This window comes from Desarmillaria tabescens, assembly GCF_030435595.1.
Source record: "Desarmillaria tabescens strain CCBAS 213 chromosome Unknown EV420scaffold_32, whole genome shotgun sequence".
Classification (NCBI taxonomy): domain Eukaryota; kingdom Fungi; phylum Basidiomycota; class Agaricomycetes; order Agaricales; family Physalacriaceae; genus Desarmillaria; species Desarmillaria tabescens.
In genome coordinates, this window is record NW_026848331.1 from 201,622 (window position 1) to 222,637 (window position 21,016).

The window sequence follows — 21,016 nt, forward strand, 5'->3', positions numbered from 1 at the left end:
AGAGGAAGGGCAACTTAATCCTATGTATAGAAGCGATTAGGATGATTTGGTATTGACATATCCCCATGCTTCATACAAGAGGGTCCTAATAATAAATTAAAAGACATGGGGTTGATTAAAAAATTTCATGCACCGGTGCTGGACCTACCTACCTCCATGTGACCTTTATGACATCATTTCACCCAATTTGAGCATCTCTCAACACAATTTTGCTTGTACCTCACCTGAAATAGCTTTATTATGAATGCTGTAAGTATTTTGAATACAATCTGCATGTTATTATGTCCGGATCACAAAATCACTTCAGTAGGAAGTCTGACATCATCATGTCCAGTAAGCAAGGTCATTTTGGCAGTACTCACAACACAATTGATTGCCTGTCCACATCACTAGATGTTATGTCCTAAGGTAAGTTCTATACCGAAGAGTATATTTTGTATCATATATGGTCTATATTTTGTGCTAAAAGTCCATTTTTATATCTCCAAAATGGGGGTCAACTTTTTTTTGGGCCTCATGGCCTAGTCTTATAGTTGTCACACCCATGTAACCACATAAGGGGGGTTATGACCAATCTCACAATTATGTCAGCTTATATCATTGCATCCGAACAATCAGAAAGCCTATCTGGCTTGGTTGACTTCATGTTTGGTGGGGAATATGGTGTGTAAAACTGTAAAATTGATAGTTTCTTCTAAGATGACCATATCTTGCAGTCTGAGCTGTTGAGATTGAAAATTTTCAATATTTGCAGCCTCAATTTTTGTCATTTACTGAAGCTGAAGGTCAAAGGGCTGGTACCAACCTCACAGAAGCTCTGCTGTTGAAAAACTGCTGTGTTTACATTTTTTAAAGGTTCCTGACAATCCTGAAGGTGACACATTGTAATCAGAGGCCAGAGAACACATTGAAGATGGTAAATGAAAGGGAACCACATGGACATGATGTGATCATGTGTAGGCTGATTGGTCATAACCTAGCTTATGTGGTTAATGATTGACTTTAAAAACAGACTACATATCAACCATCCACCCTATCCATCATTAGGTTGATATTGTTGTCTGTCTATGAGAGACTACTCATGGCCCAACCTACCTACCTACCCAGTGTGCTGGGCCAGAATTCTGGTATCCCCTTGGCTTCACATGACAACTGAGGTAAGTTGAAGTCTTCAACATCATTGGGCATTCCTAGATCTAGTAATGATGAATCTGTCCAAGATGTGACATACTGGTAGGGCAGTACTGGTATTGTGTGTGTCACACATTGGAGTATGATGTAAGGCTTGGGAACATTGGTGTGAACTGAAATATATTCCCTAGCAATTTCTTTTGAATGGAAGGAGGGTCTTCAACAATTTTGACAGATTTGGACTAGGTATGATATGAGGACAAGGAACTAGGTGATATAGGTTGATAGATGAGGATGATAGATGATAGGTGAGGATGTAGAGAGAGAGATGAGGATGATGATTAAGAAGTAAAAGGTATACTAACTCCTTGGTTCAGAGCCCTAGGTGGTGCTAGGCTGCTACTGAGTTGGTGGAGTGAAAGGAAGTATATTGGGTCCCACTGATGTTGGGGGGAACCTCCTTCTTTCTGCTAATCTACAGCTGTATATATACTAGTAGAGAACAATAGACTATTAATTTAGGGTACAATGGAGAACAATAAAACAATGAAAAGGCTTGTAGAACAATGGAAACAATAAGATCTATAATACAATAGAGAACAAAAGAACAATGAGGTTCATGACACAAACAATGAAAGGAGAACAATAAGAACAATAGAACAATAGAAATTACAAGGATTACCAAAAGGGAGAACAATAAAGACAATAGAATGATGAAACAATAGAACACTGAGTCCCTGCTGATGATTATTTGTTCTATCATCAATTTCTGATGCTGAGAGATTTCTGATATCTGAAGAGATAATTCCATCTTCCATCTTTGAGACTATTCTTTCCTGATAGTACAGTTGTGTGAGAAAGCTGATTTGATGCACAGCCTGAACTGGATGTGCACAACAACAAAGTTAATTTGATGGCATAGATCTTGAAAAAAGTGGGTCACCATCTCTATCTTAGCAGTTTGCTCATATCCCATACAATGCAGTCTGGCAGCTTTCTTTTGACAAATCTCAGTTTTCTTTGCTGTCAAATGTGCCAAGCATGCAGCATCTTCTCTGTTGGGGGAGTCATTGCACAAAGGCTTGACATTTTGATTTTGTTGTTGGTGACAGCCTGAGGAACCTGCATCTGCAAATCAGCACACATCATTGTGCTTTGTCTCATATGTGACATCTTTCCTTCTATCCTTGACTCTTCTTGTTTTCAGCCAGTGTCAGTGGATCATCGCTTAGCATTGCCTATAAAAATGGATGTCCTAGACATTTTTCTTCTGCACTTTTTCTGTCCACACTGTCACCCCACCAATGTCCTTACCTCCTGCTCCTCCTGTCAAGCAAAGTCTGAGAGTGGTGGCAGATCTATCTGCACAATGTGTCTCCCCAAAACAAAAAGTTACAAGATTAATCAACTGTATTCTCGGGGGAAAACACTCTGAGCCCAATGTAACACTCTTTCAGCATGGTCCTCCAGAGACCATGCCATCATTGTCGACTACTTCCATTGCTGGGGTACAACTCAACATTCAAGGTGCCACAGATGCCTCAACAGATTTGCCAGTTAACAAAATAACAGTGGAGATGGTAGAAATGGATATCAAGGCAAGTGATATTCATATTTGGCAATCACTAGCCTATCGCAGTTTTATTCTTTGATGAATATTGACTCTTCTTTTCTCCTCAGATGCCTGAGATGATTGATTATGAAACCTACCAGTCCATTGTGGTGGCCATAGGCCATTTTGATTCTTGTCTGGAAAGTGCCGGTTACTATGTAACCATTGTCACTCATACTCTTAATCTTTCTAATGTTTGTTCAATTACTTCTCTTAATATTTATGAAGCTGACCTTGTATAATTAGAAGAATGACAGGCAGTTTCAGAAGTTTCTTAGTGATTGCATCCATTTCTGCCAATTTGCATCCTCAATTACCCAAGAATTCCTGGATAAGCTAAATTCGCTGGTTTGAATGAGAGACCAGACCCTACTGTGGGTCTGGGTGGTAAGTAATCTGTATCAGAATAGACACTAGTATACAGTTTGACATGTATTCTAGTGGTTTGTCAAAAGACAAGAACCTGGTCAACATTTGTGCAGGATCAGGAAGGAGAGAGACATGAACTTCTTGCCAACATTGAGAGTGTGAAATTGTTGGGAGAAGTCCAAAATCCTGACCCAAGGAAGGGTCTGAGATCCCTGACACAAAACAGGTCCAAGTCTTGAGCATCTGATGAACTGGAAACAGGATGGGAGGGACTGAATCCAGCTGCACCAGACACTAGAGGGAGTAGGTGGTGGGCCAAAGAAAATGCAAGGACAGCTACAAGGGATGGATGTGCTAGTCATCAAGGAGGACAAACTGCACTAATGAGGACAACACTCAATGCTGAGCAGTGGCACATTTGATTGGAGGTGTTTATATCTAAAGATATCATCCTATGCTACTTTATCTTATCCTCTGATAAGCCTTCCACTTGTTCCTCGCTGCAGGCTTATCTCAGACAGTTGAAGTTACAGAAGACTACAATGCCAACTCCATATTAACAATTGAGCAGGAATTCCATCTTACTATGGTGGGGTTTAGGAAGTGTATTTTTTCAACATTCAAGATCACCTGCACTGTGGCTAACACCCTAATTTTTACTTGCAGGATGCTAAACATGATCTTGAAGAATTTGGCTGAAGCATGTGACTTGGGGACCTACCTCAACTGCCATGGAATAAGAGACCAGCTGGTTTGGAGTGAACAAAGATAGGTGCTAACAAAGATAGAATTCTTAGTATGCTCTCAATATATGTACTTCCTTTGTCTGACTGATGTCCCATCATAGGAAAGCATACATTATGCTCAATATAAGATTCTCTGCTGTAAAGACACTACTGTGGCTGAAATCTTATGTCATGCAGGCCTTTCTCCTCCAGACTTCCTCAACCTGCAACTACCAGGTAAGAGACTACATGTTATTTGTTGATAATTGTCTCATCTGAAGCTATTAGGTATCGCAATAGAAACAATAACACCTCTATGGCTTTCCAGTCTTGTTATGCTGAGTGACTTTGGATACATCTGTGATGGAAAATTTGTAGTGAAAGGAAACCTGTTTGCATCCCCCTTCCTTGATGCAGCTTTGTAAGCAGTAGAATTAAGGCGGTTGATTTATGAGTGTAGGCCAAATCAGACCTAACTAGGACCTAAACAAATATCAATATGATCTAATCATTTGCAAACAACCTATTATAGTATCTACATCCCACTCCATTTAATTTTCAGTCTGCCTTCTCGAATCTCGATCCATCATCAAATTCTGTGTGCATGGCTGATAACGAACCACCAAATGAACCAACTCCGGCTCAAGAAGATCAGCCTATCAAGCGACGCGGTCAGAAGAAAGGGTCCAAAAACACTCCCGATGCTGAGAAAGGCTTGTATGGAAAATGGCCAGTAGGGCGACCTCGGAAGGTGCCAAAAGAGGTTCATACAGGCTTGCCAGGTGTGTTAATAATCATCTCAGATATCAAAAAGTGGAGTGTCTTATTGTATAAACAGATACTGCTCTGAGCATTGATGCTCAATCTAACACAGCCTCTCAAAATAATGCCTGCCTCCTCACAACTGGCCGGAATCATAGTCGAAGCCCAACACTAAGGCTACAGCAAAGTACCTTCACAAATCTGTGACCCAGGATAGCACCAGACATGCCAAGTTCTGTCAAAATCAAAGCAAAATCAAAAATTCCAACTTGAGAGGGAAAAAAAAATCTTCGACGTGTTAAGGGTGAGTTTTGAGCCTAATTGTACCATTCATTTTAAGCTCATTATTTTTTGTTACAGATCTTGTTGATTCTTTCAATTACAAGGCTTTCAGCGATGTCATCCTCATCAATCAGGAGTCACAGCGCAAGCTGTAAGCTTTCATTTATATCACCTTGATGAGTAGCAGTTTAATATATATTCTTCATACAGGGTCATCAACGCCAGCTTTAGAGACCTGACCAGCCATCTTCTCTCAGGTCTGGCCAAGTGTCATGGGATGATTTGGCAGAGCCAATGGCTCCCAACTCAGACGACTTGCAATTTCATGATCTGTTCTCTCGTGAGTTCCAACTGTTGCTTTTAGCTATTACTACTTAACTATCGGTGCACACTAGTGCCCCCTGAAAGTCCGGCTACTGTGAGAGCTGACTTGTCTGAGCTAAATGACTGCTCCGTAGCCAATGATGGGCCGAACAATGACAACAACAATAAATGTGGCAGTGACTCAGAACTTGATGACGATTTTCCAGAGGATGAGTTCGATGATTGGGAAGATGACGAGAGTGCTCAACAGGGTTGCGATTTAGCACAGCATGTTGTTAGCTCTGCACCGGCTGGAGACTCTGCTTCTCTGCACAGCCACAATCCAAGTCAAAGGGGTGGGCCAGGGAAATCTTGTGCCTCTATACCGACATGGATTGAGGTTTATTATGCTGATTTTATTGTTACTTTGGAAACAGAGATCAGGAATAACCCATCATGATGTTCCAGCTGTTACGATAGGGGCTCTTTCTTTGTCCGAGGCAAAACGCTGGTCTTTGCTATGGATCACATACTTCAATTATACCCCCGAATGTTCTACTTACTAGATTTCTTTGTATGGCTTCCACATCTCTTTGTCTCCAAGATCCCCTGCCCTGCATGCCTTGCAGCAAAACGCACCGGCAAGACAAAAAGGACAGTCAACCTTCATTTGCATGGCTGGGCTAAAAACCCACATCGAATCATTGACCTTGACTCCAATGTCTGGCTAGCTGGTTGGCATTACCACTGTGACCATCCCGAGTGTAAAAAAACATACCAAGGGTGGTCACCAGCAATACTCAAAGTTCTTCCAAAATGGCTGACAGATGAATTCCCGTTTCATCTGACCCATCGCAGTGGCCTATCAGATCATCTTGTTGCCCTTCTATGATCATCTTATCAGCATGGTGTTGGACCGTCGCCTATTTGCCAAAATGATTCAGCTTTTCCACATATGAAAATACGAGCAATGTCATGTTCAATACCTTGAGATGGTTGCATCTCGTGTATTGACCAACAAGATAGGATCAGCAATGTTGGTCAAGCATAAGCCCTTCAGGATGTGGAATGACATTCAGGGATATGCTGGCTTTGTACCATCTCACAACTACTTCACTGGTTTTTACAACATGCTCATTGAGAAGCATGCTCGGGAATTAGATCAGCACATGGCTATGCTTCCAGCTCATATTCTTTGTATTGACCACAGTCATAAGGTTAGCTGTAACTTCTTTAGCGAAATCTCAGTATAGCTGACTAAAGTATATCAGGTACCAAAACATCTAGGCAAAGTGAATGGCATTCCTGTTTTTGGAGCCCTTCATACTGTTGTCAATGAATTCGGAGAAGTTCGCGCTATGACACTCACACCTACCAAGGCACATGACCAGTTCATGCCTGCATTATCAGAGATAGCTAACTCTCTGAAGAAGTATGGCCATGGCAAGATTGAGCTTGTATATACCGATAATGTTCAGCGCTGACAAGCCTGAGCTTGAAAGAGTATTTCCCTCACTTCTTTGAGATGTCTCACCAGTTCCAACAACAACTGCACCCTTAGTCATACCAGACGAGTGGAAGGAGCACATATATATCCTCTCATCTGCATACCAGGTTAACAATTTCTTCAATATCATCACGGATGACCTTGCCCATCTTGCTGAGGATGCCACTCTATCATTTCCCTTTGATATGGAGTGGTCCATTGATCGAAGCCAGGGAATTCAGGGACATGTGGCATTAATTCAACTCATATATGCTAGTCACATCTATCTTCTACCTGGTATGCTCAATTTTATGGTCTCTTGATATATATACTCATGTTCTCCAGCTTCGGTCATACCTTGATAGTGAAGGATACTTGCAGCCATCTTCCCCATGCTCTTCTTGCATTTCTCCGATCTCCACATCTTTTCAAAGTTGGGGTCCATGTACAAGCTGATTTGACACTGGCTTTTCAATGACTGTGGGTTCCTGAAGAATGCCCAGCCTTTTGTTGGTGCTCTTGAACTTGGACGACTGGCGAAGGACCGAAACTTGGTTGACCAGGCCAATATTAGCCTTGCAGACCTTACTGCCAAAATTCTAGAGTGTAACCTTCCCAAGGATGACACTATTCGAGTTAGTACAGCATGGGACAATCCAGTATTGACCCCGGAGCAAGAGATGTATGCTGCACTTGACGTTTTCGCCATCCATTCTATCTATGATACTTTCACGCACCTCTCCATTGGTGGTCCCATAACAAATGCAACAGTTGGGGGAACCATTGTTAAGCTTCTCTCCCATGATCAATGTTCTACTGTTGCATATGGCATCATTGCCCCTGATAGGCCAACCAAGTTTGCTGGTGTCAATGTCTCGAAGACAAGAACCGTAGTCAATGTGACTCGGGTTCTTGCTTCAGGGTATCTCATGTGGGCCAAGCTCTCTTCATCACATCATGAAGTCCTGTTATCCTCATTGGGGACTACATGTCCATTTCAGATTCTATGCTGCACTCGAGATCTGCGTATCTGTACTGGAAAGGACATCACAGAAGCACAGCTTGCAGAAAGTATCACAGAGCCTTCACCATGCTCCCTAGGATTTCATGACATCACCTTTAGACTCTTATACGTCAACTGGTGATCCCATCACCTTGGAAAATCCTACAGATCATATGCTAACATATAGCGAAGGTCTGGCAGACAATGGAGAAGATTACGACCCCAAATTAGAGACCATAGTTGATGAAGCTAAATGGAATTCACGAGATGAAGGAATATCACTGGAAGAAACTTTTTCGCTCATTCTTGGTGATGAGCGAGTTCGCTCTCAAGTTCTGGGAGATACGTGGCATCTCATGGATATGTTCAAGATATCAGTACATCATGGGCTTCGTCGTGCATTCTGAGATGCTCTGTACATGCACGATCCAGATGACAAGCTGAATGTAACAGAATTCCTTGCACGGGAGGGGATTACATACGAGCATAAGATTCTATGGAGCTCTGACTGGGTCTGGAAGAGAGTGAAACTGCTATATTCCTCCACCTGAGATTCTTCACCCTCGTGTGTCAGCCGTCTTTCAAAAATATGGCTCCCTACTAGATGCGACAACTGGACAGCCCCTTTTTAATGATGCAGCATGGGAGGTGGCTAGACGTGTCTTGGAGAATATTCGATTAGGCTATTATTCAGATCCACCAGGTGTTACGCTGTACCGCTCAGACGGAGTTGATTTGAATGGCCTGCAACTGTACCAGTGCTTGCAGGGAACCAACAACATTGAGGGTGGTGTTCACCAGAACATCGCAAAGCATTTCGGCTCATATAATGCATCCCCTCAGTTTGCAGTGAATCTCATTCGTGACTACTGCTATATGCATAATTTAAACGTGAGTTATGCACTATATATAGAGACTTTATACTCAAGCCATTCTCTGACAGGTTGGGACAAAAAATCGACTTCAACACATAGTTTATGGCTCATACGACATTTGGACACGCAACCGCCTTGTCTCTCTCATTGATCAAACAGAGCATGTCTTCAAGTCACCATCAAAGCTTCACCAATGCATTACAGGATGGGTAAACGGCAGTGACTATGAACCATCAATTGAATCCTTCGGGATCCTTCCTCTCTCAGTTCCAGTGCAGGAGAAACTCGGAATGTTGCCTTACCATCATGACTTCACCCAAAATTCACATATGCACCATGCTCGGCTCGCCTGTCATCAAGGCACTCATATTGCAATACTCCCTATCCACATGTCTGAAGAGTGAGCTGTGTTTCATATGATAGTCAAATGGACCAAATAGCAAGTTTGTGAAACCAGGAAAGCCAAACTGGATAACCGTCACTCGTCAGTGGATGGACTATGCTGACAGACAGAAGGTTTTCTATAAAGTGAGTTAGCGAAGCACACATGATGGAGACAAACTCACAAGGTTACCAGTTACCAGAACATTTGAAGAATTATTTCAAGGCCTGGTCAGAATATCGAAATGAGGACAATTGCGTTGAGCTCAACAAAGCAACTCTCATGCACCTGAAATCCCTCTTACAGATATCACCCACCGCATCCAAATCTCTCCCAAAGATCAGCACCAAACCTAAGAAGACTTTAGATCAGCAAATTGACCAAAGTCGGTGACTCACTGCTGCTGGGCAGACATCTCCATACACTTCAGATCCTGATATCATGCAGTGGACTTTCAACCAGTTGCTCAGTGACCATAGTGGATGCCAATTCGCTATCCAGCTTGAATACGGAGCTTCAGCATTGACATCAACATTAGCATCAAGGACATCAGCCAATCTGAACAGCATGCCGCCTACTACAGGCAAAGGAAAACACCATGCAGATGATCCACAAGGTGCACCACCCCAGGCAAAGAAACGGCGAGCACGAATGTGCAGGACATGCAAGAAAGAGACTTGTCAAGGAGCATTCAACAGCAGGCCTTGTCAGTTTTCAGGTGTAGGTAGTGGCAGTTCCGTACGTGGTGTGCTGTCAGCACTGGCAGCGTCATCGTCGTCGTCTGGTGGTTTGAGGCAGGGTACTATTGATGGAATCTTCGGCTGTCCAGCCACTTCTGGAAGTTCTGATGGGGCCACAAGGGGTAGCTATTACCGTTGATCCAAGCTGTCATCTAGATAAAATTCCCAGCCCTCCAGCCCGCACTACAGCAAGGAGACAGTACTCTCTCCGCTTCTCTCCTCCTCCTTTGAATTAATTTTTTTGCTTCCGCACCAAACCCTACACCTATAAATCAAGTGCCAGAATTAATGGTTAAGAAGTACAAGAGTAGGTGAGTGCACTCTGTTTTGGTCTATCCTGGTATTTCATAATGATCAAACATTCTGCTAGTGAAATTTATGCTACCCATGCCAGCCATCTAATTAAGGTTGATATTGGTGAAGTGAGCTATCTGGTTATTTCAGAGACTGACATTACAGCACTTCCAGAAAACCTTGAGAATCGATCAAGTTTATTTTTTTTGTATTACTTGATTAGGAAGGACTTGCTCCTGCCCTTCACTACCATTATCGTGTATCATATCTTGCACATGCCCTACCGATACATCAGCCCAGACCTCAAAGAGTGTGCTCTGTGCCTTTGGGAGCTTGGTTGGACAAAGGAGCTCATTGTTGAGAGCCTCACCATTTCCCAGGCCAGTCTATACAGATGGAATGACATCTTTCTTGAATATGGCACCGTTGCTTGCCCTCCTGAATCTTACAATCCTTGTGGACGCCAGAGGATCTTGACTCGGTCTATCCTTACAGCAATAAAGGATGTCTATAGGGCAGAAGCTGACACATATCTGGATGAACTGTGTTGGTGGCTTGCAGGTCGAACATGACATTGTTATATCTACTTCCGCACTCCAGGAGAACCTTCAAGAGGCTGGTTTGACATGGAAGCTGCTTCACAAGATAGCTCGTGAGTGAGATGAAGCTCTATGGATGGAATTCAGAGCAACAGTGAGGGATAACTCAGCAGGAGACAGGGAGGAGTTTGTCTTTCTTGATGAGATGAGCAAAAATGACCATGATACAGCATGTCAGTATGGCTATGCAATGCAGGGGGAGCATGCTGATTTTGTGGACAATTTTGTGTGTGGGGATCAATATTCACTGGTCGCTGTACTTGCTCTTGATGGATATATTGCACACTGAGTCATTCCCGGATCGTTTGACTCTATGGAATTCTTTGATTTTGTCGCAGAAGATGTGGTGAGTGAATTGTCCATTTCTACATACAACATACTCACATATACCAAGGTCACTCAAATGAATCCATTTCTGCAGCCACGAAGTATTCTCATCCTCAATAACTGCTGCATACATCATAATGAGGACCCTTATTGACCTTGTCAATGGTGCAGGTAGGGTCCATGCTTACATCTTATCCTAGAGATAGTCTAACCTGTTGCCAATGACCAGGCTGCTTGCTTCTCTACCTGCCTCCATATTCACCAGATCTGAATCTGATAGAAGAGTCATTCAGCACTTGTGAGTAAATCTCTGTTCTGTTTTGAGTCAGCTGCTCATTGAGTGTCTAGTAAAAGCCTTTCTGAGACATCATGGCATACAAATCTATGAGAACAACAATCCTGAAATGGTGCTTCTGGAGGCATGTGGATGTGTCAGTAGAGAGCAAGCTCATGGTTGGTTCAGGCATGCTGGTTATATCTGGGATCAATGATACATTCCATTGTTATTCTGATGTGATTTGTATACATGATGGTACGAGCGATGAGGTGTGTAAAGCTATTGGAAAGGTGCAGGTAGTGGTATCAAAAGTGAGGTAATCAAAGTGAAAGCAAGGTAGCAAAAGCAAAAGCAAGGTAGCAAAGCGGTACACATACTATATGTCCCAAAATCCATTCTTGACATCCTGGATAAAGTGCTTATGCTTCGATAAAAAATTGTCCCAAGGAAGTTTGGAGAATCCAGCAAACCCCTGCCAATCGTCACATCCCAGACGCTCAACACGATGGTCTCCTGGCTGGAACTTGAGCTTTGTCAGATGCTGTTTATCTTTGTCATCAATGAAATAGTGGTCACAAAACTCTGTGAGAGAAACTGGACATGGGAGTGCCATTTTCATGGGTGAGTTAGGCATGGAATTGGTCACATCACAGAGTAACGGAGTACGAGGCCTATCATCAGAGTATCCATAAGGCTGTGCAACATGGTGTGCTCCATGTGCCATGTGAGGATACGGAGCAAACAGCATGGAAGGAGGATAGCCATAGTATGGGGGGAATCCATATGGATAGTGCGGTTGCATACCGGGCAGAGCATGAGGCAGGAGGACAGGTGCAGCGGGAGTGGTGGAATCAATATTGTTCAAGACTTGAGTACCAGTTGCTGGGGCCTTGAGGCACCTGTCATGGGCAAAATGCATACTTACGGGAGGTTTATCTTTGTCCATACATTTCTCAGCCTAATGCACATGTCAGTGTTGTGGATAAGATGCAGCATATATGGATGTACTATTGCTACTGCCCAGACAACAACATTTGCCCTGTTGATCTCCCAGCAATTCTGAGTTCTGGGCTCACAGTAAACACGCTTGAGCAGCCAGCATGGGTCATTCCCAATGGGGTACATGCTGTAAATCTCACTGATTTCATTGGTGTATTGGTGATTGAGTAGATCCTAGTGCCATTCATCAGATTACAGTTATTGCCAACCACCCTTGCTTGATGCATCTTTTGTTCACGAATCAATAAACCGATGGGTCCTTGAGAAAATTCTTCAAGCTCAGCGTCGTCCTTATGCAGGTTCATGTTGGCAGAGGGCTACACCATTAGCATGATGGTACAGAGTAACAAATACCAGAAGCTCACGAGTTTTTGCACCTTTGAAAGCGGTGGAAGGAAAACAGTGATTGTCGCATCCTTTCCTTTCGATGAAAGCTTTGAGAGTGCTGAGATGAGGGCCTTGTATCCATTTGGGCTCGAGAGAGGTTTTTTTGAGTCATTCTTGGGCATATTCTGCTTTCCACGTCAACTTCTTCTGATTTATTGCAGATGCAGATGTGGAATGGCCTTCGGGAACAGCAGCGGATGCAAGAGCATTGAGGAAGGTAGATTGCGAGTCACCAAGAGAGAAAAAGAAGGGGCCATAATGTTCGACAGTGGGCTTTGCTCTGAGTGTATGTCCTGGAGCAACAACCTCGATGTATGTGGTGATTGTTGGGATGTCCTTGTCCTCTGTCCTTGCTTTTTTGCTGGGCCATTGAGTCGACTGTATCACTATTGTCGTCATCTCCATCATCATCCTTCAGCTGATCCTCCCTGTCATCATCGCTGCTGCTGTCAGTCACCGAGCCATCCTCTTCTGGCATCCTCCTTCGTGTTGGTCTGCTGAGTCTTCTGTTCCTTAGGCCTGGATGGTGCCCTCTTTGCTGCAGTTGTCGTGCCAGATCCAGCCTTCTTGCTGCCTCAGGATCTTACTTTGTTTGATGCATAAGTGAACCATCTGCCATCTGGTGGTCATCTGTGTCATTCAGGCCTCCTCTATGGACTAGGAACTCACATTTAGGGTCTTGAGATATTTCCCAGGATGTCCTGATTTATTTCTTCAAGTGCAGAGGGCATATTATGGGTATAAAGTAGGTGGTAGAAGCAGAGTCATCATGGTAGGAAGGTAAGAAGGTGTACTTCCTAATCAAGTAACACAAAAAAATAAATGCGATTGATTCTCAAGGTTTGCTGAAAGCACTGTAATGCATTGATGGAAAAGGCAGTTCTTGATATTTCTGGAAGCAATGATGTCCTGGATGAGCAATTCCTTGTTGAATATATGATTTAAGAGTTCTCATTATCTCTCATAGTCATGGATGTCATTCAATCCAGCAATTATTACCTATCATATGGGTATGAGACAGCATTGAGATGCAAGGTTGGACTTGTGCTGTTGACTTTTATTCCCTCAGCAGACTAACCATTTTAACAGGAAACTTTCATGTGCACTAGTTCATCAACATCACCCATGATCGACACAATTTTTATTTTGATGAAATCTAAGCTATGGTAGACAAAGCACTGTGTAGAACAGAGCATAGGATTGACATATGCAATGTAACGGTCTGATATCATTAATATAGTGCTGATTGCAGCTCTCTTAAGTCATGAATGGATTCTGCTAGCATGTCTTGATTTAAGATTAGCAGATAATTTGCTCTTATTAACTTACTCCTCCTTTCCAAGTTTTATTTTGGTTTTACCATCCAAATTATCTATGCCTGGTGTTCCCTGTTCAGCTGCACTGTGTAATACTAACTGCGAACAAGAAGAGCCAAAGTTGAAGGCAAGACCAAGTCCTTATTCGCTTTGTCTGCACTTCACACCCACACCCTGAATGGAAATTTTCAGGTGTACTGAAAGTCTCAAAACTTGACCAAAAACTCATCTTGAAACTGACCTTGCTCCCCCTATCCACAATTTCAGGACAAGTTTGCAGCCAAGTTTCTTGAGTCATGTGATCATTTCAGTTGACATTATACTGTTTCATTTGGACGATGCCCAACATCCAATGTTGAACTACCTACTTACTAAATGTCCTCCAAAGTCTCTGTTTTGCCTGTTGAAGTCATTGAAGTCATCATAGCGACAGTGTGAAATCATTCTGACCTGAAGGTCAAGGAACACTTCTTGTTCATGAAATTGTCCCTTTATGTGTGTCAGATATGGTGCCTCACTTTTCTGAGGATTTTGCTTACAGATGTTCACATCCTATCAATGCCATACTTGATGTACATCCTTCATCTCTCAGACAAGATGCTTGCCCCTGACCTCACTGTCTATCTTATCAGTCACTGTCAGTCCATCATCATGCACTGGAGATACACCAGTGCAACTCTTTTTACAAACCTTCCTCATGTCTGGCGAGTAACATTTCTATATTACAACTCCCTCTCTCTGGCCCACCTGGTGTTTCAATTCCATCTTCTCCCCAAATGTTGAGCAGCTTGATATGCTCTTCTCATACAACACCACCAAAAAGCCCTTTGATGAAATACCATGCCAACAATTCTACTTGGAGAATCATTATTATCAGCCAGAGTTTTACTCTCCAAACTCCCTCAATCACTTCAATGGCCTTAAGGACTATCAGACCAAGTTTAAGATGCCCTATATCCATGATCTGTCTATATATGAGGCCAATCCTGCAATGGTTATACTTACTATCGAGCTCTTCCCTGCCCTAGAAACTTTACATGCAGACATTGGTTCTGCTGTACTCAAGGCGGGATTTGATGCTATGAACATTCAATCAACAGAAGGTTGCATATATGAAATTCCAAGTCCTATGTATATAGGATACTTGGTTCCGAGTCTTATGAATATAGGATTTCAGTTATTATGCAGACCTGAATTGATCATGGAAAAAAAATCTATTTGAGGAATCAATCCATCATAGCATTTGCTGACTTACTTGACTCCAGCTCACCATGGGAATTATTTCTATTCACTCCAGCATCTATCTGATGCCTTTCTCCAGTTGTCTCTTATGCTCCTTCAGCTTAGCATGTGAACTTTTCTAATCAGTCCCTGTTCCTTCTGACTACCTCTCTGTTTCGTTCCTGCATGCTCTTTCTATTCTTGTTCTTTTTGGTTTTTCATCCTCCTTGTGCATATGTAATTGTCTCCTTATTTGAGTAATGGTCCATGCAGCTTTTATTTGATTCTCTGTCACTGACCTTCTCCCATTTCTTTATCCATTCATCTTATTGTTCTATTTCTTATGTTTGTGATATTTTTTTTTCTTTCTCCTGGGTTTTGTATATCACCTTCACAGCATATTCAGTTGTATCTACAACATATGCTTAGTTCTGCATAATTATCTCATCTCCCTCTTCATCTATACCCTCCTTGTTCTCATGGCATTTACGACTTTGTTGTACATCCTCTTCTCCATTACTATACTCAAATCTGACCTTTCGCTTGACTTTCTGTGATACACCTTGCCCATGTCCTTGGTGGTGAGCATCCTTTCTCTCTTTCTCTGCTTTCTGTGTCATATTTTTAGCATGTCACTTGTTCCATGATGCGGCCTGCTCACCATTGCATGCTTGCAGTTCACCAGTGCCAGTGCCCTGAGAATCAGTTTGGTTTTGATGTTGCCCCCTATACTCTTTATGAACACAATAGAGCATTGTGCCTCTACAATGTCGCTGATCCTGAACCTTGCAGCTTTGTGTGGATGTATCTGCATATGTCAGGTCAATCTGACTGTGTTCCACATATGTTACTGCACTCACCATTTCTTTTTGCCATCTATTACACCTCGAAAGTATTTCACCATGTTATCTTCCATGTGGATCATGTTGATGCCTGCGAGATGTGCAAGAACTCCATTGGGGTCGATTTCATCAGTCAACAGTACCCTGTTCTCTTGCTCTGCTCTTCCTCTCAGTCTGAAATATCTGTTAGAGAGCTCAATAGCATCGTCGCCTGTGATCTGCTCTGGTTTCCAGTCTTCCAGCTGTCTCTCCCAAAAGTCTCTCTCTGCATTCCTTCTCAATCCCTTCATGCTCTCGATGGCTTTCTTGAACATGTCACTCCTGAGCCTTGTGATAGTCATGGACTGATTAAGGAAGTGCAGTTTCTCTCACATTCCTCTACTTCACATCATTAGCACTATTCTTTCCTTGTATTTTGTCTGCTGACTCATGGCATTTCCCTGTACACAGGTGGCAGGTCTGTGCATGCGATCATGCCCATCAGTGTGAAAACCATTTCATCAATACCTTCTTCTTTGTCAAATCCTCTCGAGAGTCTCCATACTTGAGCGTCCTTGTCATGCACTATGTGTACACCATCCAGGGCTTGCTGATCCTGTCTTCCTGGTGAGTCTAAATTTTTCTCAAACATTTTTGACTGTGATGCACCTCAAATACTCTTGCCAGCTGTGCATATGATGCTACCCTGTTTGTGATATACAACATGTGGAACATGCATCCAATCGCCTTCTCCCATGTGTTCAACGAAGCGAGAAATGATTGGCTGCCAATGATGGCTAAGTTGTTCGAGAGCTTCAACAATGGGATCTATACATTAGAGGAGGTCAGAGATTTTATTTTATAAGGAGAAAGCTACATAGACAATTCCCAGACATGTTCGTGTATGGCCAGGAAACTAGCACCGAAGCCATGTTGACATGCTGGACCCAGAGTCCAGAAGTCTTCTCTACTATATCCTTTTTCTGTACCAACAATCATGTGGTGCAACAGTCTATACAGTACTGCTGCACGATAGAGCCAACATCCATTGGCAGTATCCATTGGACCATCTTGCAGCAGTACATATCACTCAGCACCGCCATGCCAGATGATGGCAGCAGGCTCACAGTGTGAAAGCTGTGGAAGAAACACATACAAGAAATACACCTACCATGTAGCTCCACCCTTACTGTCTGTTTTTGTTGCGTATACACGAACCTCCCCCCCCCCTGACAAGGTCATGCAGATAGTCATCAATGCAAACCCAATGCAATACAAGCTGGTGAGTGTGGTATATCACAGAGACAGACATTTCACAGCAAGATTTATCAATGAAGACAGGCGCATGTGGTATAATAATGGCATAACACTGGGTAGGCGGTCACTCTTAGAAAGGACAATGGATCAGGTAGACATGATGCAAGACAGCATCAGCAAAAAACCAGATGTATTCCTTTACTGCCAGGATGATTTGTAAATGTCTCCTGTAGCAGGGTTCACTCAATGGCAAAGCCTGCTACATCTCATTATGTTTTAGTTTCAATTGCTGCATGCCAAAACACCCCGAATAAATAAATGATACTGTCAACACTAACATTGTATTCAATAACATGATGCAATAAACCACAAGTAATTTTTTTGATACTTGCCACTCAACAACCACAGATACTTTCATAATTCTATGCATGCTGCAAATGTTCTACATGGCTTCATTGTTGGATGAACTGTCTGTCGGCACCGTCATAAACCAAGGCAGCCAATAGTCAACCTGTGGCCCCAATACCGGCTGCACCTCAGGCATGAATGCACTTATATCTTCCAGCACATGATTGTGAAGGGGTCACTGTAGAATGGGCTCCCAGCAGAGGGGGCACCTGAGGACCACAGGAACAAGAGCTGAAAATTCTTCAGAATTTTGGTATTCATCCTCCAGATCTTGAAAGTGATGGGCTAGACATGGGCAATGGAAGCTATGTCCACATTCTAAGCTGCTACTATGATCAGGATGGTCATCCAGGCAAAACAGATAGGAAAAACCGACATGCACACCTCCATAACAGGAGATATGCAGATATTGCAGTGTATAGCATCAAAGATTTCGTCTTGAAGCTGTCCCAGCAGTTAAGGTATGTAGTTTGGCTGAGGTGTGTGACCTTACTTCACAATTTTGCCTATGATGTTCAGCTGCTTTGGGCAAGTGAATGCCACATCTTTCATTCTCCATTTGCAAAGTTGCAACCTCATTTTCCAAGTTGGTTATTTTCTGACACATCCAGTACTGATCCTGTAGAGACAGTGAGGACACTAATGCGATACAATGGCCAAGTACATACCTGATGTTGCATGACTCACCACCAATCAGCATCTGCTCTTTCTTGGAAAGCTTGGTCATTTGCTTCTTTTGCCTCTCTCTTCTGAGATTATTGTTGGACTATACAGGGATATCAACCTATGATGCAAGACAGATGCACACAGCATACCTCCAGGACCACAGTGTACATCCACAAAAGTTCCAAATCAGACATAGCAATGCAACAAGCAAGCAGAAGAGACTTTGCACAATCATACAAGTAGGAGAGCAAGAGATGAAAGCAAGAGACCTTCTTTGATGTTCAAGATCTTACTGTTTTCCATGTTTTACTCGGTGTGTTAGCCACTAACTCAAATCGACTTAGATCGTACTAAGGTCGCTACTCGCACTTCGGTAGATGACGCTTTAGCAAGTCAAAGGCGACGCAAGTCGATGGGACAGATAGTCACGAAGGACGGAGTTCGATGTTAGGTAGAATTAACCTTAGCCGAAGCTGGGGTTCAGGCCAGCTGAGGCTCTACTTAAATACACGTGAGTATTCTAAAAATATGACTGCGCAGTCAGTCCGTGATGATCGCGCACGCGTAATCTGGCTGACTAAAGAAAAGAAAAGAAAAGAAAAGGAAAGGAAAAGAAAAAGAAAAGAATAACCGTAACATTACCCCCTCCTTAAGACTCATTCGTCCCGAATGAGAATATATCTCCTTCCTTCCGCACCAGCGAGTCGAGGGTCTCCCTTCTGCTTTAAAACAGGATCGATTGGGCCTCCGCTACACCGTAAAAAGTCACTTCGTGTGTTCGGCCTCCAATCCTCTCTCCCCCTGGACTCAGGTTCCTATAACTCCTGAGCCACTTTGCGCCGGTTAGGCCTCGACTGTCTGTCGGGATCCGCGATCCCTAAGGGTTCAGTGCTCGTGATTGAGCGGTGGAAATCCCCTTCTATACCGTAAGTGTTGCTTTAGGACTCCTCCATTTCGGAGGAGTCGATGGATCCTTCCTGTGAGGAAGACGATCGCGAATCGGAATAGAATGACCACTCGTTGTCATCCTCATCATCGTTGTCATCATCTTCATCCTTGTCCCAGTTTTCGATGACTCGTTGGAGGTTGTCTACGTCTGATTCATCAGTATCGGAGTAGTTAGGAGATTCGTTGTCTGGCGAGAGCATATTGTCGATTGCATTGAGCTCCTCAGAGTGGGCAGGTGCGGTACACTCCGAGGAGTAAACGGTTATGATGTCCGTGACACAGGGGGTGTCAGGGTCATGATATTCGATTGGGAGGTTACGAGGGATTTTGTCGTCGTACCCAAACGTTTTCCCCTTCTCATCGACTGTCCAGATCATCTTTTGAACCCGGGCCTCATAATCGGTTACGAGTTCTTCCGCATTGGCCATGTCGGAACGTTTGACCCAAGAGTTCTCCTCGCCGGGATATCCTTTCCACTTGACTAAGTACTCGGTAATCGTTCGGCGGGTTCTTCCGCGACCGACAACCCGATCTCTCTCTGCCACAATCTCCTCAATCTCATATTCTTCTTCGTCCTCAATCAGTTCTGGAGGCGGCCTCTCAGGGCGCGGTTGATTTGGGAACTCAGGAGCGTGATAAGGGGATAGTAACGATTCATTGAATCGATTGTGAATGCGCCACTTTTGTGGGAGTTCCAGTTCATAGGCGGACGCTCCTTTCTTGGCTACAATACTGAACGGACCGACTCGTTGGTCTCCTAGTTTCTTCGCGGGACGTGGGAGATTGAGATGAGTGGAATCCAGCCATACTTTGTCGCCGGGTTGATATCCCACTGCCTCCCCTCTATGCTTGTCATAGTTCTTCTTCATCAATTCTGCCGCTCGTTCAAGGGATTGTCTCGCCTTTTCCTGCACTTCCTGAATTCCTTGTACTAGTTTGGATGCGGCCGGGACGGCGTCTGGGCGTTGAGCGGTTTTAATGACCTGCCCATCGCGTCCGAAGACCACCTTGTATGGGGAGAAACCGGTAGCTGAGTGCTTCCGGTTATTGTGAGTGAATGCTGCGAGTGGTAGCCATTCGCTCCAGTCGTCTTGTCTATAGTTCACGAACATCTTGAGGTACTTCTCTATTTCTTGGTTAACCCGCTCTGTCTGGCCGTCCGTCTGAGGGTGATAGGCCGTTGAAGGGTTCCCTGTCACGTGAATGAGCGCATAGAACTCCTTCATAAACTTCGACACAAATATTGCGCCTCTGTCCGAAATGATTTTCTCGGGCATCACCCCGTATGGCACGTAGATGTAATCTCGTAGGATCTTGGCAAAACCTAGAGATGACAATTCTTCGGTGCAGGCGATGGGTATGATGGTTTTGGAGAACCTATCGACCAGGACGAGAATGGCGTCATTCCCTCTGGAGTCGGGGAGTTTGGTGATCATGTCGACCGATATGTGCGTCCAGGGTCGATTGGGAACCTCATTTGGGTGCAGAGGCGCCCTCTTGGGACGACGGTCCGCCTTGGTCCTCTGACAAACTTCGCATCCTTTCACGTAGGCTTCCACCTCCGAGCGCATTCGCGGCCACCAGTAATCCCGTTGGATTAGCTCCTTAGTCTTTTCAATGCCGGGGTGACCAGCCGTCGCATGGTCATGCTTGAGGGCTATGATTTCTCCCCGTAGTCGCCTATCCTTTGGTATATAGATGCGACCATTGTACCACAATAGTTCTTGATCTCGAGAGACCCCCTTTTCATGATTAAGGGAGTCGGAGATTCCTCGATCCCACTTGCGTGGGTCATGGGTAGCTAGTCGGATCTTTTCGTGGATTTC

The 21,016-nt window shown here is 43.7% G+C and overlaps 4 protein-coding genes across 4 annotated transcripts; 2 read left to right on the plus strand and 2 right to left on the minus strand.

Annotated features, from left to right (window-relative positions):
* Positions 1-2,435: 2,435 nt before the first annotated feature.
* Positions 2,436-5,644, plus strand: EV420DRAFT_1482319 (uncharacterized protein; the record flags this gene model as incomplete). Its single annotated transcript, XM_060469891.1, has 12 exons — positions 2,436-2,711; positions 2,812-2,893; positions 3,080-3,130; positions 3,185-3,313; positions 3,374-3,415; positions 3,619-3,701; positions 4,036-4,074; positions 4,370-4,619; positions 4,676-4,786; positions 4,960-5,032; positions 5,092-5,221; positions 5,246-5,644. 12 exons carry the CDS (start codon positions 2,436-2,438, stop codon positions 5,642-5,644), a joined length of 1,665 nt encoding a protein of 554 aa, XP_060327814.1.
* Positions 5,645-6,218: 574 nt separating this feature from the next.
* EV420DRAFT_1645916 (uncharacterized protein) lies at positions 6,219-8,080 on the plus strand (the record flags this gene model as incomplete). Its single annotated transcript, XM_060477836.1, has 6 exons — positions 6,219-6,401; positions 6,456-6,641; positions 6,799-6,967; positions 7,036-7,115; positions 7,174-7,741; positions 7,794-8,080. 6 exons carry the CDS (start codon positions 6,219-6,221, stop codon positions 8,078-8,080), a joined length of 1,473 nt encoding a protein of 490 aa, XP_060327815.1.
* Positions 8,081-11,543: 3,463 nt separating this feature from the next.
* Positions 11,544-12,675, minus strand: EV420DRAFT_1702095 (uncharacterized protein; the record flags this gene model as incomplete). The annotated part of the gene is made up of 4 exons (XM_060479507.1): positions 11,544-12,125; positions 12,176-12,340; positions 12,376-12,483; positions 12,532-12,675. The coding sequence occupies 4 exons, from the start codon at positions 12,673-12,675 to the stop codon at positions 11,544-11,546; spliced, it is 999 nt and encodes a 332-aa protein (XP_060327816.1).
* Positions 12,676-15,515: 2,840 nt separating this feature from the next.
* Positions 15,516-16,273, minus strand: EV420DRAFT_1645918 (uncharacterized protein; the record flags this gene model as incomplete). The annotated part of the gene is made up of 3 exons (XM_060477837.1): positions 15,516-15,701; positions 15,752-15,875; positions 15,951-16,273. The coding sequence occupies 3 exons, from the start codon at positions 16,271-16,273 to the stop codon at positions 15,516-15,518; spliced, it is 633 nt and encodes a 210-aa protein (XP_060327817.1).
* Positions 16,274-21,016: the final 4,743 nt, after the last annotated feature.